This window comes from Pollicipes pollicipes, unplaced genomic scaffold (assembly GCF_011947565.3).
Source record: "Pollicipes pollicipes isolate AB1234 unplaced genomic scaffold, Ppol_2.1 Scaffold_7231;HRSCAF=8579_pilon_pilon_pilon, whole genome shotgun sequence".
Taxonomy (NCBI): Eukaryota; Metazoa; Arthropoda; class Thecostraca; order Pollicipedomorpha; family Pollicipedidae; genus Pollicipes; species Pollicipes pollicipes.
The window spans coordinates 1,723,676-1,738,296 of record NW_023597034.1 but is presented as its reverse complement, the minus strand read 5'-3'; the positions used below and the strand labels follow the sequence as shown (position 1 = coordinate 1,738,296).

General features: G+C 51.9%; 1 protein-coding gene across 2 annotated transcripts; it reads left to right on the top strand.

The window, feature by feature from the left end:
• The first annotated feature begins 4,226 nt into the window (after positions 1-4,226).
• LOC119110293 (uncharacterized) lies at positions 4,227-14,424 on the top strand. 2 transcript variants are annotated; one of them, XM_037234061.1, is made up of 6 exons: positions 4,227-4,297; positions 4,842-4,862; positions 6,804-6,926; positions 9,999-10,028; positions 11,385-11,591; positions 13,569-14,424. In XM_037234061.1, exons 1-6 carry the CDS (start codon positions 4,282-4,284, stop codon positions 13,775-13,777), a joined length of 606 nt encoding a protein of 201 aa, XP_037089956.1. In that variant the 5' UTR covers positions 4,227-4,281; the 3' UTR covers positions 13,778-14,424. The 2 variants fall into 2 exon arrangements, with proteins under 2 accessions (XP_037089956.1, XP_037089957.1); XM_037234062.1 differs by lacking the exon at positions 6,804-6,926 and having other exon boundaries at positions 4,258-4,297.
• The last annotated feature ends 197 nt before the right edge of the window (positions 14,425-14,621 follow it).

The window sequence follows — 14,621 nt, the reverse complement described above, 5'->3', positions numbered from 1 at the left end:
GTTTGGGCAACCGCTGGTACAGTGGTGTCGAGAGGCACGCCAGCCGAAGCCATTTTTCGCAGCCTTGTCCCATGGCCGCCTGCGCGATGTTCCCCTGATCGTCCCTCTCAAGATAACTAGGTCCACGGGTTAGAGCTGGTTGTGGTTAATGTCGAAGAATTGGCACGCATGGCGGAGCTGGTTATGATCCTGCACACTAAAGCCTGGCGTCCGTGAAAAAGTGTGTTGGGACCTGGTCAGTCTCCCTTGATTACGCAGCGTAGTGCGCCCTGAATGTCCCCCTTATTGGTTTTCCCCTCGTTGCCAGCATATCCTCGCTCGTGTTATCCTCTCGGTCTCCTCGCGTCACTTTCTTGATCACCGCTGCCACATCATTTATGTGGTCACCCTCGTGTCACTTTTCTGCTCACCCATGTCACCTTCAGTTGCCTGAAGGCCATTGAAGGTGGCTTGTTAATGAACTTGTCTGTTGAGAACAGCAGATACCTGCGGTGCAGAGTCCCCCATAAGATATGAGGATGAAGGTAGGCAGGGTTGTTTAAATGCCGTCAAAGCCTGCAGCTTTGGATTGTCTTCGGGACCAAACAGAAGCGTTCTGATGTGAACTTGGCACAAGTTATCCAGCACGCGAGCTGAACGGGTCGGAGCGAGGCCGGAGAGAGCTCCGGGGGTTCGGCCTGATTCACGACCGTTTATCGGTCACTATCGTGGTCAGGTGGGCGCCGAGCTAACAGACGCGATATGTAGCCCGGACACCTGACACCCTCCATCGGTCCGTCGCCGACGCCCGCCATTGGTCCGTCACGACTGACGTCACCACCAATCACAAACACACCCTGCGACCGGGCGCCGCCGCCGGAAGAGTTCCAGTTCTCGTGGTTCATGGTCAAATGGGCACACACACTCGGTCTGATCTGAGTGGGGATTTGTATCAAAGTGTAAACCACAGCAATTGCTGTACGTGTTGGCGGCGGTGGTCTACGTAGCAAATGCTGTCGACTGCGTTATTCACATTTGGCTCGCGGTTAATGGATGTATTCACTAGAACGGTTAAAATTAGGACATGTTTCTTCGCGGTGCATTCAAACGTTATTCAGCCCGGGAGATTACGCGTTTGGCGCCTTGAATCGCGAAATATTTGTTATTACCGGCCGACGTACGAGCTGATGTTCTAAGCATAGCTTACGGTCAGAGTACGCAAAATGGCGAAACACTTGTATGGAGGACACAAAAAACTTGCAACTGTGCGCCGTTTGCGTGGACGGCATTGCACAGCGCAAGAGAGCGATGCGGCCTGCAGCAGCCGCCCATCCGCGTCCAAGCGTGTCATACCTGGCAGCGGCCGCGGCTGACCCTGCCCCCTTCTCCCCCCTCTCCCTCCACTGCCATGGGGTCAGGGTGGCAGCCGTGTCCGTCATGTCACCCGGCCGGCCGGCTATTTCGGGGGCCGGAGACACCAGAGCCGGACGGGCCAGCCCTTAGGCGGGCCGGCCGTCTCCGGCGCCATTGTGGCTGCCGCCAGGTGGCACCTTGGTCGTCCGCAGTACCTCACTGTGAACCGCTGGGGCAGCGGTGTAGTTTCCTATTCAGCTTGGTGGGTTCCGGCCCTCCCACCCACGCCCAAACTCGGGCTTCAGCCCCCTCCTTCCATCTTTGAGAAGAAACAGGGCCAACTCCGGGAGAAATACGTTTGTTAGCGTATTTTGGGGGTAGGTTGCGTCATTTTCATTCATTAGTCCCCAACCCAACTTGCGAAGCTAAGCCCCCGCGCCTGGGTCGTTTGCAGCCAAGGGCTGCAGACGACGCACGCTTCTCACGACTAATAAGAAACCTAGTTATTTGCTATTTCATGCTGTCATAAACAAATCGTGAATTTGAACGTGAATCTTGGCTGAAAAGTCTGTGAAATCACTCATTGCTGGAGCGTTGGAAATATACTGTGTCACCACCGATTTGTGACGTCAGCACTCGTATAGCATAGCTTGTAACATATTTCTATCACCTGCTAAAAACGACCCGGATTAAAGCTACTATGGTTAGAAGCGATTTGTCACTCGGCTTGCTAATACAGCAGACATGCCAATGCTTCGACAGATGTTCTACACAAGCACACGCTGTAAACGTTAGTGGTTGCATACCAATGCAAAGCTTTGACTTTGTTGTAACAAGGGTGATCTTTGAAAATTCGATTCCATCTTTGCAGTTTGTCACCGGATAGCTCGCAAAAGCATCTCATTCACATCCAATAGATCGGAAGCTGTTTCCCCTTGTCTGGAGGCTCGACGGATATCGATGATTCATTCTCCGTTCTGAAGAAGACTGGAAAGCATTGGAAGAAATCCCGATGAGGCCTAAAGAGACCGTGGAAAGACTCTCTCCCTCCAGACATGAAGGATTGGTCTTGTTATGGGGGCATGCCCGCTGCCGAGCGTGGGGACACTGTCTGCACCTTGGGGAGATCTGTACCTACACTGCTGTCTGCACCTCAGAAGCGATCTGTACCTACACTGCTGTCTGCACCTTGGGAGTGATCTGTACCTACACTGCTGTCTGCACCTTTGGAGTGATCTGTACCTACACTGCTGTCTGCACCTTGGGAGTGATCTGTACCTACACTGCTGTCTGCATCTTTGGAGTGATCTGTACCTACACTGCTGTCTGCACCTTTGGAGTGATCTGTACCTACACTGCTGTCTGCATCTTTGGAGTGATCTGTACCTACACTGCTGTCTGCACCTTGGGAGTGATCTGTACCTACACTGCTGTCTGCACCTCGGGAGTGATCTGTACCTACGCTGCTGTCTGCACCTTTGGAGTGATCTGTACCTACACTGCTGTCTGCGCCTTGGGAGTGATCTGTACCTACACCGCTGTCTGCATCTTTGGAGTGATCTGTACCTACACTGCTGTCTGCGCCTTGGGAGTGATCTGTACCTACACCGCTGTCTGCGCCTTGGGAGTGATCTGTACCTACACTGTTGTCTGCGCCTTGGGAGTGATCTGTACCTACACTGCTGTCTTCACCTTGGGAGTGATCTGTACCTACACTGCTGTCTGCGCCTTGGGAGTGATCTGTACCTACACCGCTGTCTGCGCCTTGGGAGTGATCTGTACCTACACTGCTGTCTGCGCCTTGGGGGTGATCTGTACCTACACTGCTGTCTGCGCCTTGGGAGTGATCTGTACCTACACCGCTGTCTGCGCCTTGGGAGTGATCTGTACCTACACTGCTGTCTGCGCCTTGGTAGTGATCTGTACCTACACTGCTGTCTGCACCTTGGGAGCGATCGACTGAGACGGGAAGAGGCTCAGTCCGCTCTGGTTGAGCCCCTGACCTCCACCAGCACCGGAGCTGGGAGCGGTCCGGCGTCGGTGTGGCTGTTCTAAAGACAAAATGCAGGTTTAAGCAGTTTTCAGGAACAACGGATGTGATTCTTCAGAAGTATTCTGTATGAATTTGCATGCATGAGCATCCACGCTATTCGGAAAACTAAATTTCTCTGGTAAATTGTCATGTGACGCAATTTCACGAGAAATTGTTTTGCAAAGCTTTCCCAAGTGACTGTTTTAAAAAATGCGGAGACAAGAAACTGGAGAGCAAGTAGATTCTGCTGGATGAGAAACAAGAAATCGTCCTGGCAAAAGTGTGTGTCTCCGTACCCAGATGATCCTGCACTCCATGGTGCGCAAATGCAGCCGATGGATCCACGCGCTGTTTGGGGCGATTCGAAGATCAACATCAGTTCTCAGTAACCAGAACAGATAAAGACGTGAAGCTAATTATACGGTCTAGGCGAATCTGTCGAGAGCAGCTTCTGGTTAACAGATTCCAGAACTGTATGATCCAACGGTGCGCCAGTAATCCAAGGGAGAGCGGTTGTGGTCATTTTGACCGAAACCCATATCGAACACCAGACGGCGTGGCCTAAACCGGATATTAGACCATGAAAACGGCGCAGACATGCAGTGCTGTTTATTGTGACCAATATCAACTCGAAATGTCTGCGGTGTCCTCAATCCCTCGGTCACAAACATGAAACCAGGAAATCACTGCCCTTTGGTGAAGTCGCATTGCCAGGATTTGTTTACTTGGTCGTGCTTAGGAGCTCATCAGCTGCGGTGGTCATATTGCGTCCTCTAAATTGCCGGGACCCGGTTGGATGGCTGGTTGGCTTGGTCGAGGTCACGTGACGCGCTGTCGGAGCAGCGGCCGGGTCGCGCCGGTGCGGCCGCCAGTCTTCTGCAGGTGCTCACGGACGTTGGAGGACTCATTTGCGGGACATGGCGGACACAAACGGTAGGTTGTTGAACGGTCGGGTCAGAGTCGCGCCACATCATTCGTAGACATTGGCTCGGCTGCCCTTGAATGGCAGAGGCGGGACGGCGCGCCACGGCCCGGCTCGTGGCAGCGGGCCTGTGGCCAGAGCGCGGGCACGTTCGGTGCTCTGGACTTTGGCTGCATTCTGCACCGGTGTGGCGAGCAGATTGCGAGGATGCCGTCCGTGTGCCGCCCGGATTAGAAGAGCTGTGCCACTGTGTGACTTCCCAGCACTGTTGCCGGTTTGAGAGACGCTATTATGCCTAACAAAACCAAAAGGTGTCAAAACATTTCCAGGTATTGCTTCGCAGTCGTCGGGAAGCTTCTTCATGATCGGCAGTCGCAGCGATTATCTTGTTTCCATCGCGGCGTGTTGTTGTTGTTTTTCGTAAGAAGCAAGACACGCATTGTGAACTCAAAGCAATCCTACCAGCAGAAATGTATGACATGCTGTGGATAACGTGCATTAGGTGGAAGTCAGCTGACTTGTCTGAGCTACACACAGATTTCCTTCCGTTTGCAGAGGCTGAGTGGGCGCAAGCAGGTCTGATGATTTGGCTTAGCTAGAACGCTTGTTTAGATCCCGTTTGCAAGGTCATCCGTAAAATCCTTGAAACGTGATCTGACTCTTTCTTATAATTCATTGCAGCTGCCCACAACTTGCAGCCGATTGTAGCCTGGCATGATCAGACAAGCTGCATGTTTGTGTTTAATTTGCAGGGCTCAGGGCCATCTGAATACGAGGGATGACCTTGCGAATGATCTACTTAGTATGCATGCTGATTAAATTCTGTTCAGATGTTCAGATAATCCGTTCAATACTCCGTTTAAACAGTCAGCAGTCTGTGAGCGGCTTATCCTGTGACCGGAGGTATCGTCAGCTTGACATGCACGCCTCCAAACACTTCATAGTCACTTGAGCATAATTTGGTGAGCCGGATGATCGGTTGCCGTTTTGAACGGGCGGACTGCAACATTACGCAGTCATTCACCGAAGCATCCTGCTCCCGCGGCATCCAACACCCACAAAGTGAAGACATCTGGCATGTGTTGTGGGTCGGCCGTTGTCAAATGAAAGCCACCCGCGTCGACTTCCACTCTAACGTCAGCAGTCCCCGGACGCTGTAAGTATGCGGCCCCCAGCGGACATCCGTCGGTTGGCGACGGTGTTTGTTTTGACGACTCGGTCGGGCAGGACGCCGCTGCGCCACCTCCACATCGCCGCTGCGGGCGGCTCGTGGGGGGGGGGGGGGGGGCGAGAGACGGGGCGCCGGGCGGCGGCGCCGGCTGCTCCGGCCGGTCGGGTCACCGCCAGCTGGCGGGCCGTGACCTGCCGCCGGCGCAGGAAAGGGCGCGAGCGGAAGAGCCCGGCTGGCGTTGGCCAGGCAGCGGCCAGGTGACGTTGGGCGTTGTTGGGTGGCCAGGTAATAATGTTGCAGTGTAGTACGCGCCAGGGGTTGGCAATAACGGCTCACGGCACCGTAAACTTCGGAAAACGCGCCAACACTTTTGAGCTACTAGGCGATACGTAACAAGACAGCGCGGAAAACGTGTTGCGTTGTGTGCTATAATGTGTAGTAGAATAGCATTGGTGCTGACAGCATGTTTGTTTTCATTAGGCCTTTGGCCAATAGTGAAGTTGTCCGGTAATGAATGGGAGTAGCATCTATTTATCTCAACAATATCAGTAGCAAGCTATTAATTCGACGTTTTATCATCATTCAGCAACTAAGAGCACCGTTGCTGCTTATTAGATACATATTGTCAATAACGCCGAAAATTGAGGTCAATGCTTTGATATTGTGATGATGTTACCAAATTTATGGGGCCTATTCAACACATTGAACGGCAGCAGAATGTTCCGTTAGTATAAATCAAGGCTTGGCAGCGCAAATGGATTTCGCGAGACAGACATTGGGCGCTCGATATCTCCAGCCGTCAAAACACCTCTCTCATATCCCTTACATCGGCCGGCGTCCCGCTGTCCGTGCCAGGGCGTCTGCCAAGATCAGCCGGGCGGCGCGCCGCGAAGTCGACGCGCTGGCAGCGTCTCGGTGACAAGTCGTCGGCTTCGTGCCGGCGGCTTACGTTAGAGCATCCTTGACGTCCCTCGGGCGTCATCAAAGCCCCGTCCGTCTGGCGGCTGGGGTCGTCATGAGACCAGCCCCAGGGGGCGCCGCGGGCGATTAGTCGGCGGCCAGGGTCACCGCCAGGGCCGGATTTGGCGCTGCCTGCGGTGTCTGGTTGGCTTGTCCCGCTTCTGGCACGGGCTTGGCCATTAGCGACATCCCTCGAGGCACATCTGCACTTTTGTAATTAAAGGCAAAAGCATAATGACGTCGATGACCTGGTTACATGAGATGCCCGAAGGCTAAGGCCTCAAACAAGACGCAGGTGATGTTCCAGCAACACATTAAGCTTTCTCGGAGGTATACGCATCTGAGAGAACTGGCTCACGCACCGACATTGCTGGCCACCATTACAGAGAAAAAGAAAAAGAAGAAGAGCAAGAAGAAGGAGGCGGAGGCGGCGGCTCCCGCCCCCGATCAGGAGCCGGCTGACCCTATGCAGGAACAGGAGCGAGAGTGGCCGCCTCAGGTCATCGACGGTATGCGATAAGCTTCGTGTGATGCTATTTGGCTCTAGTCGAGAGAGCATCTGTCGAAGAACCTTTCCAGGAAATAGCCGACCATGGAAACGCAGCGGCACGTAGCAACGTAGCACAGACGTTACCGTGTCTTCTGCACGTTGTACAGTGCACGGTTGCTGGGTGAAGAGCGCAGTGTTAGATACCACTGCTACGTCGCCGTAGGATAGGCGCTACACGCCATGAAACAAACGTGTGCAATAGTCTGTAGTTTGGACCAGTTGTCCTAGGCGCAGCCAAATGTTGTCAGGGGACCATAGGCTAGTCGCTAGACCGTTTGGGCACATTGGTTGGATACTGGCGCATGTTCACCCATACGGCCCACATAGGCGTGATAGCCACCAGAAACGCTCCGTCTGCGCCTTCCCCCTCCCTAGTTCAGTCATACGGCCCACATAGGCGTGATAGCCACCAGAAGCACTCCGTCTGCGCCTTCCCCTCCCCTAGCAGGTGCAAAGTGTTTGAATGCATCATCTAGCGAAAGTGCAGCTGCAGCTGTAGATAGGTTGGTATCCAAGAGCTGCCAAGCTGAGAAATAAATACTAATGGTGATTCGAATGGCCGTGTTTGTGTGCAGTGTTGGTAGCCCACAGTCACGTGTTAGAGTACCCTCTAATCTACGAACTGGAACACAGTAAACAGTTCTAATGAATACGAAAAAGCTTCCTCTTCCCCGTTATCTAACAGATATCTAGGGCACTAACAGATTTAGTGCTGTAGCCGGAGTCACAAGCATCGCTTTCTGAGACACTGTAAAATCGTGAAGGCTGCAGTGTGAGCGATTAGTCTCATTGAATGTTCACTTAGGAACTGTTTTTGGTTAATTTGCCTGTTAGTCAGAAAGCACCTGGCATGATTCATAATGCTGCAAATTTGTAAAGAAAATTATCTGAATCTGCGTTCTTCCGAGTTGTCCTTAAAAAAGTCGGCTCACTTGGCGTCAAAAACTTAAAATTGTCGTGTCTCCAGAAAACAGGGCCACACAAATGTAATGTTTAGTTATTTGATGCGAACTATGTGGTATGATAGGTAAGAGAGCTGTTAAAACCAAAAAAAATGTAGCTAAAAAAGTTCAATCTAAAACGTAGAAATCAACTTATGTCCTCGGGTCTGTCATGTAGACGTTGACCATGTAACCGCACCCGTGACATTGTGCAGGTCATTCCAGGGAGGATGAAAAGCGGCAAGGCATCTCATATCTCTGGAAAATCTAACATGATGTTTCTTTCCTGAACCCTGGAGTGCTTTAGACGTCTAGACCACAGGTTGCATGAATCTTTTGTTATCAGCCATGCCAGTCAAAGGAGTTGTCCTGAATGATCTCCTCCCGGAAAGCCATTAAGGTATCTTTAGTAGAAATTAAAAAGTTGGTTAAGGTTTACCATTAGCAGTTGACAGATAGTTGCCCGTAAAAGAACCTAGGCCTGTTAAATGAACTCACAGACTGATGATTCCAGAGAAGGGCATAAACTATGACTCTACGAGACAATGTTTTGTTTTCAACAAATACAAGGCAGCGGAAATACTGGCAGCTCGGTAACGTTGTGTCCAGCTGAATTCACCTTAATAGTATGGCCGAAAATGATGTCATATTTGAGAGCGAGTTCTTGCTCTCAAATATATCTGAAAGCACCGATATACCGCAATGATTCCTTTGTGAACGCAAATAGTTCAACACATGATTACACTGTGACGACCGAACCAACATGACAGGGAAAAAGAAAGTCGGGGCGTCATCAGGAGATGACGTAAATGTCTACTCAGTTCACTTAGAACCGATTTTTGGTGGAGCCAATTCCTACAGATAAAGACTGTCATCGCACTTGCTAGGATCGTACGCTTCCAAAGGAATGTGCATTTGCTGGATGTTGTCAAATCGGAGGACGGTCGTGATCGGTGCGGAGCTCGGCAGCACGCCGCGCGGTAGAGTGTGCCGCATAGCTCCGACGCCCGGCGGGATAGCCCGCCAAGTGCCAGCTGGGGTTTACCAGAGCGTGTGTTGGAATGATATTGACGCCCACAGCACAAGGCTGAACAAACGTAAGCGTATTCCAGTCAGATTATGACAGCCACCATTCCACCGGGAAAACCGCCTTGAAATACGGACGCAGGGCTGGGCCGGCGCCACGGTCGGTCTGACGCTGATGCCGATGCCTAAACCGCACCAACAAGTGTTGGCAGAAGTGTCAATTTTTGTAAACTATTGAGGGGGGACGAGCCAAAAGCCCGACAACTTACCCACCCACCCCCATTGTTCTCACCGGATTTAGCCCACTTTATTTTGATAAAACGCAATAAAGTGCTTTTATAAGTTACGCTCTGTATAATTTATAAGTCCTTGATCTAAGGAGTGTTGAAGTCATGTAGGGTTGGATCCAGGGAACAGGCACTGGACGCACGCGTCTCTTCAGATCGACACGTGAAGGCGCTCCTTTAGATGCCACCTTAGGGCGCCGATGGCGCTCTTCTATGGCGGTCATGGGAGGCGACACGCGTTTTGGTAGTGGGGGACGGAGACGGGGTTAGCCATGAAGGACTTAGGTTATCCCCGTATTCCAGAGCTTTTCACTTAAACCTCACAAACCAATGCGTGTCTTATGGGGCTAGGCATGCGCAGTTTATTGCCATTGTTTATCCGCTCAGATGCTAGGACTTATATCTTGTGGTGAGAGCAGCCATGGCTTTCTGTTATGAGAGTGGCACGAGACGCCACTCGGCAGACAGATCAAAAGAAGACAGTCTTCTTGTTATGATCATCTTTAACCCCCTCTTTGTAGCATTCCAGCCAAAAACATTGGGGACAAAGTCAACATTTGGGAGCCCAACTCAACATTGAGTGGCCAGGGCCCTCACAAAAGAATACGAATCGACACCCGTGGGTGTCGGGGTGTCGACCCAGTTGATGTAGAGAGGGCAGACGATCTTTGGTCCGAAGGGTCATTGTCTATCGCCGCAGCACGCGAAACGTAAACGACGAAAACTCCAGTGTCCGTGTTTCAGTGGCAATCTTTGATAATCTATGGCGACTTTCAGAGCCTGACCCCGAGCTGGTGCAGGATGAAGGTAACGCATGATTTGCGCGAGGGTAGTAGACTGTGTGATAATCTCCTGCAGTAAAACGTCTGTGAACTATGCGTGCAGTCCGACTTCAGTGCAAGAGCAGAGACCATACCGACAAGCAGTAGACTGAGCGTTAGGCTCAGGTGCATCTAGTTCTTCGTTTTGAGCAAAGTTTGGGCAATCTGAAGTTATGCGTAGCAGGCACTGTCATTGCATGCATGTGCACGTATGACTGTGCAACTTTGCTTTTCCATTCTACATGTTTTGAGTAATGCTGTGCCTTGAATGTACTTAATAAATAGGTACGTTCTTCGCATGCAGCCTATACAGAACATATCTGTAAAGTGTTTAAATCCAAGTGCAATAATGTTTTCAACAGATAAGCTCAGCACCACCGTTGTTAAGTTGACTTATAGGGTGTTTTTACGTATATATGAATATTGTAGGCATAATTGTATATGTACATGTATATGTATATATATATATATATATATATATATATATATATATGTGTGTGTGTGTGCGTGTGTGTGTGTGTGTGTGTGTGTGTGTGTGTGTGTGTGTGTGTGTGTGTGTGTGTGTGTGTGTGTGTGTGTGTGTGTGTGTGTGTGCACGCATGCGTCTGTAAGTGTCGTGATTGAGCGCATATGTGGTAGGTGTTCTGTGTCGAAGATTACCTTTAAATTCCCCGATAGTTGCAACACATCCCTCAGCTATTCTGATATTTTGCAAGATTGCGAATGAGTTAAGCGTATTTAATGAACAAAGTTCGGGGAGTGTGCTCAGAACCCGGCACACAAATTGCGTTGTTCAGGTCAACCACAGATGTTTCCTCTACCTTTCCGCCAGAATGGGCTGTGAAAGGCTCCGCGTAAACGCAGTGCTACGGCACGGTCGCCCTGGGCCTGGGCTGACTGGTCTTGGTCGGCTGTGAGCCGACGATTCTATGCCAGTCAGGCCAAATAATGCGCCGCCCGCGCTGGGATTCGAACCTAGTGACCGCAGAAGCCGGCTCCAGAATCCTTCAACCGACTACCGAGGCGGCCTGTTCACAGACACACATAGATATGTTGGTGTATATCTACCGGTCAATCGCCTGTCTACCCTGAGTATTCTCCCCTCCCGGAAGCAGCAAATCCGGCATTGGAGGGATGTAGCGTCAGACAGATGCAACTTCCAACACGGAGCGCTGAGTGGACACCACAGTATAGAGCCTGCCCGTTGCACCGTAAAAAAACGGCCAACACTCTGATCGGCTTTGTCGCCAAACTGAACGATTGACCTGATTGGTTCTGTTTCTGTGCTGAGCGCTCTAATTGGTTTATCTGTGCTGAGCATTCTGATTGGCTGTGTCGGCAGAGGCGCCGTTGAACGAGGCTCTGGTGAACGGCGAAGCTCCACCGCTGGGTGACGGACTGGACGAGCCGCCGCAGCAGATCGAGAAGAGGAAGTCGCCCTACCCGGTCTTCTGGAACCGGCCCAAGGCCAGAATGTACCGCATGAACTTCGACTACGGCGAGACCTACTACAGCAATATGATGGCCTACCTTAACAGCAAATCTGGCAGTGAGTTATGCAGTTACCAAGGACTCTTCTACTGGGAGGAAATGGGGTAGCGCAGGTAGCAAAGCTGACAATTCAGGCCAGATGGAAACGGAAACTTGGGAACTCTGTGATCCAATAAGGGGCAGTAGATTGGAGAAAGATAAGCACCAGGTATACCGCATTACATGCAGAGAAACAAACCAATGCCCAAGTTGTTGCAGAGAGAAAACAAACAAAGCAATATCCCCCAGTCCCCAACCCACGTCTACAACCGTCACTCTCATATGTTGCCTTCCTGGTGGTCTTGAGCCCGCGGACGATTTGAGGACACTTATGGACTGTGATGATTACAACTACCGATAAAGACGCCAAACGTTTGAGCTGGCGACAGCATACTGGCGCGTGACAGCTGCCCTGACGACAGTATACTGGCGCGTGACAGCCGCCCTGACGACCACCAGAGTGCGTGTCGGCCTCTCGCCAGCTCCAATCGGCCAATAGCAGCGGGCGACGCGTGGCGCGCGGGAGAGACGGCCGGCACCCGTCCCGGCCGCAGACGGCTTGGCACGGCTGCACACACCGCTGTCGCGCCAGATGAGGCACCGAGCTCTCGGCCGCGACGACGGCGGCTCTCATTAACGGCAGACGAGCTGCGGCATTCCTCTCGGTTGGAACGTGACTTGAGTGAGGAGCGCTGACTGAGAAATCGTCCGGGCGTCGAAGTTCGTAAAGCCCTGGTGACTCAGTCTTATCTGCATACAGCCGTGTTTGTGGGCTTTAGTTTGGCATCGCGGCTGTGTTTCTAGTCACCGCCGACGCCGAGAATTACCGACCGAATTGATGTCTTCACTGGCCCATTGAATCACACAGCAAGCAGTGGTGGTGTATTACTGGAGGCAAGGGGCCAGCTGTCCCCATCTCCGGGCAAATTTTTCATTAACCTCATGACAGTGCATAAAAAGACACGAAGCAAAAGAGGCGTTTGCCCCATCTCTACGGAGGCTCTGCCACCATTGCCGCCAAGTGGCTTGAGCTCTTCTTTATAAAACCTGTTCAGCGACGCGTTCACTCCCCCTTCTCTGTCCCCTTCCCTCCCAATAACCGTCAGCCTCTCAGCAAGAAGCAGCCCGGCTGCCCCGTCGTGCGGCGGAGGCGGCTCAGCCACCACTCCTATTATGGCGGTGTCCTGGGTCGCCTGGACGGCCGGACGCTGCGGCTATATCCGCCGCGCGCCGGCTTGGCCGCAGACAACGGCGGCTAAATCGGGCGGCCGTCGCCGCCGTCCGCTGTCGCCGTGTCGCCGGCGGCGGGTCCGAATAGCCAGGATTGTTGGCCGCCGGCGCTGGCAGCTGGCGGCCGGCGGCGAAACTGGCAACACGAGCCCGCTGCTGTCCTCCTGAGAGTGCTGCCGCGGACCCCTGCCGACCGCACCAAGGGCGGCTCCACACAGCGCTCTGGCGAGGGTCCAGGCCATGGACCAACCGCGGCCGATGACGGACTGGTGCGCTTTTACAAGAAACGGGACCGCGGTGGGACCATGGTGGGGTAGATACAGCGAGCAGACCTCAAGCTATATACCCAACATTGCAGGTGACGGTCTATTTGGACCCACTAATCCAACAGGATGTCATTTTCGTCAACATCTACATCCAAGGCAAGATATATATTCTTAGGTCTTTGCATTCAAGCGTTCAATCTCACCACGAAACTTATGTTCGATTTTAAAGCGCTCATGGTCGAGACCAGTAGCTCTTCCACATTCGTGTTAGCAAGGAAGGAGGTGCTGACATAATAAGAGAGTCTCACACAAAGGTATGTGACCTCTTAGTCATGTTCTAGATCTTTGAATATATAGCATGATCTGCATCATGACTGTCTATGATGTTATACAACGTTTTTCCAAGACACCAAGCCTGCTTCATCATAACGAGTCCACGATGGGCTCGCGGCGAGTACTTACCGTGTATTGACATCCTAATGCGATTATTTTCGTTTCAGGCATCTACCGCAATAACATGCCGCCACCCAAGGCACAGTCGTGGGCGGAGCGGGCGCACAAGTCGGCGACGCTGCGCTACCCCCGCCAGGAGGCCGACCTGAGCGCCATGCTGCAGTCGGTGCGCTCCAACATCCGAAACTACGACATGCACCACCGCCAGTACACCTCCAAAGTGCAGAGCGTTTACGGCGGCTCTAAGGCGCTGTGAAAGCTCACTCGGTCGCCTAGTGAATGTTGGCAATGAGCATCAGGCCACAGCAGCGCCGCCTAGCAATAGCACCAGGAGACAGAGCTTCCACAGGTCGACGGGCGGCGGGAGGCGACCGAACGCAAATGTCACTGGAATGTGAGACAAACCGTATTTAAGGGACATGCCTATGTCATATGAGCTTCCCATTCTGGTCTCAGCACCGGTAATGAAATGGCCATCAAGTGTGAAACGCATGTCCGCTCAATTTGCTATTTTGAGATTATGTTTGCACCAACGGAGTCGTCGCGGGTCGATCAATTGACTCTAATGTGGAATTATGTACTCATGAGAACTGGATGCTAAAGTAGGGTATGGTGTGCCCATCAACCATGTCCCCAATAATCGTCTCGTAAGCTTGTGTGAAAGGGTATTTTATCAATTATTCTGGCGTAACAACTTGCCAATGCAGCAAGATAGAGAAAACATTCACGATTGTATCCTGATGAGTATGAAGCAAATTTCCGCGACGATATTGGGCTACTCGAGCATAGAGCCATGTTCTTGGTCACATCAAAGCATGCCCTGTGTTCTGTCTGTGCTGCTTCTATAAGTGCAGCTATCCGTTGTATCCATGGCACTGATAATACACCCGTCATGACCTTGCAGTGGATGTATGAAGCATAAAGTGGCATTTTCCACGTATCGGGCCATTCAAAAGATCCCTTTCTGACTAAGTAAAGATCAGAGAGGCCACTGATATAAGTGACTGCGTTCAAGCTTTTCTCTGAGGCATGCTGCATTGGGTTAGTATTGGACAACGTTTATAAATTCAAATATCAAAATCATGTCATATTCTTGGTCA

Excerpts from the sequence above, each read along its gene's own strand:
- LOC119110293 (XM_037234061.1), top strand. Across the intron at positions 4,863-6,803 it reads GGCTGAGTGGGCGCAAGCAG|AGAAAAAGAAAAAGAAGAAG; the intron begins GTCTGATGATTT and ends CCACCATTACAG. Across the intron at positions 11,592-13,568 it reads CCTTAACAGCAAATCTGGCA|GCATCTACCGCAATAACATG; the intron begins GTGAGTTATGCA and ends TTTTCGTTTCAG.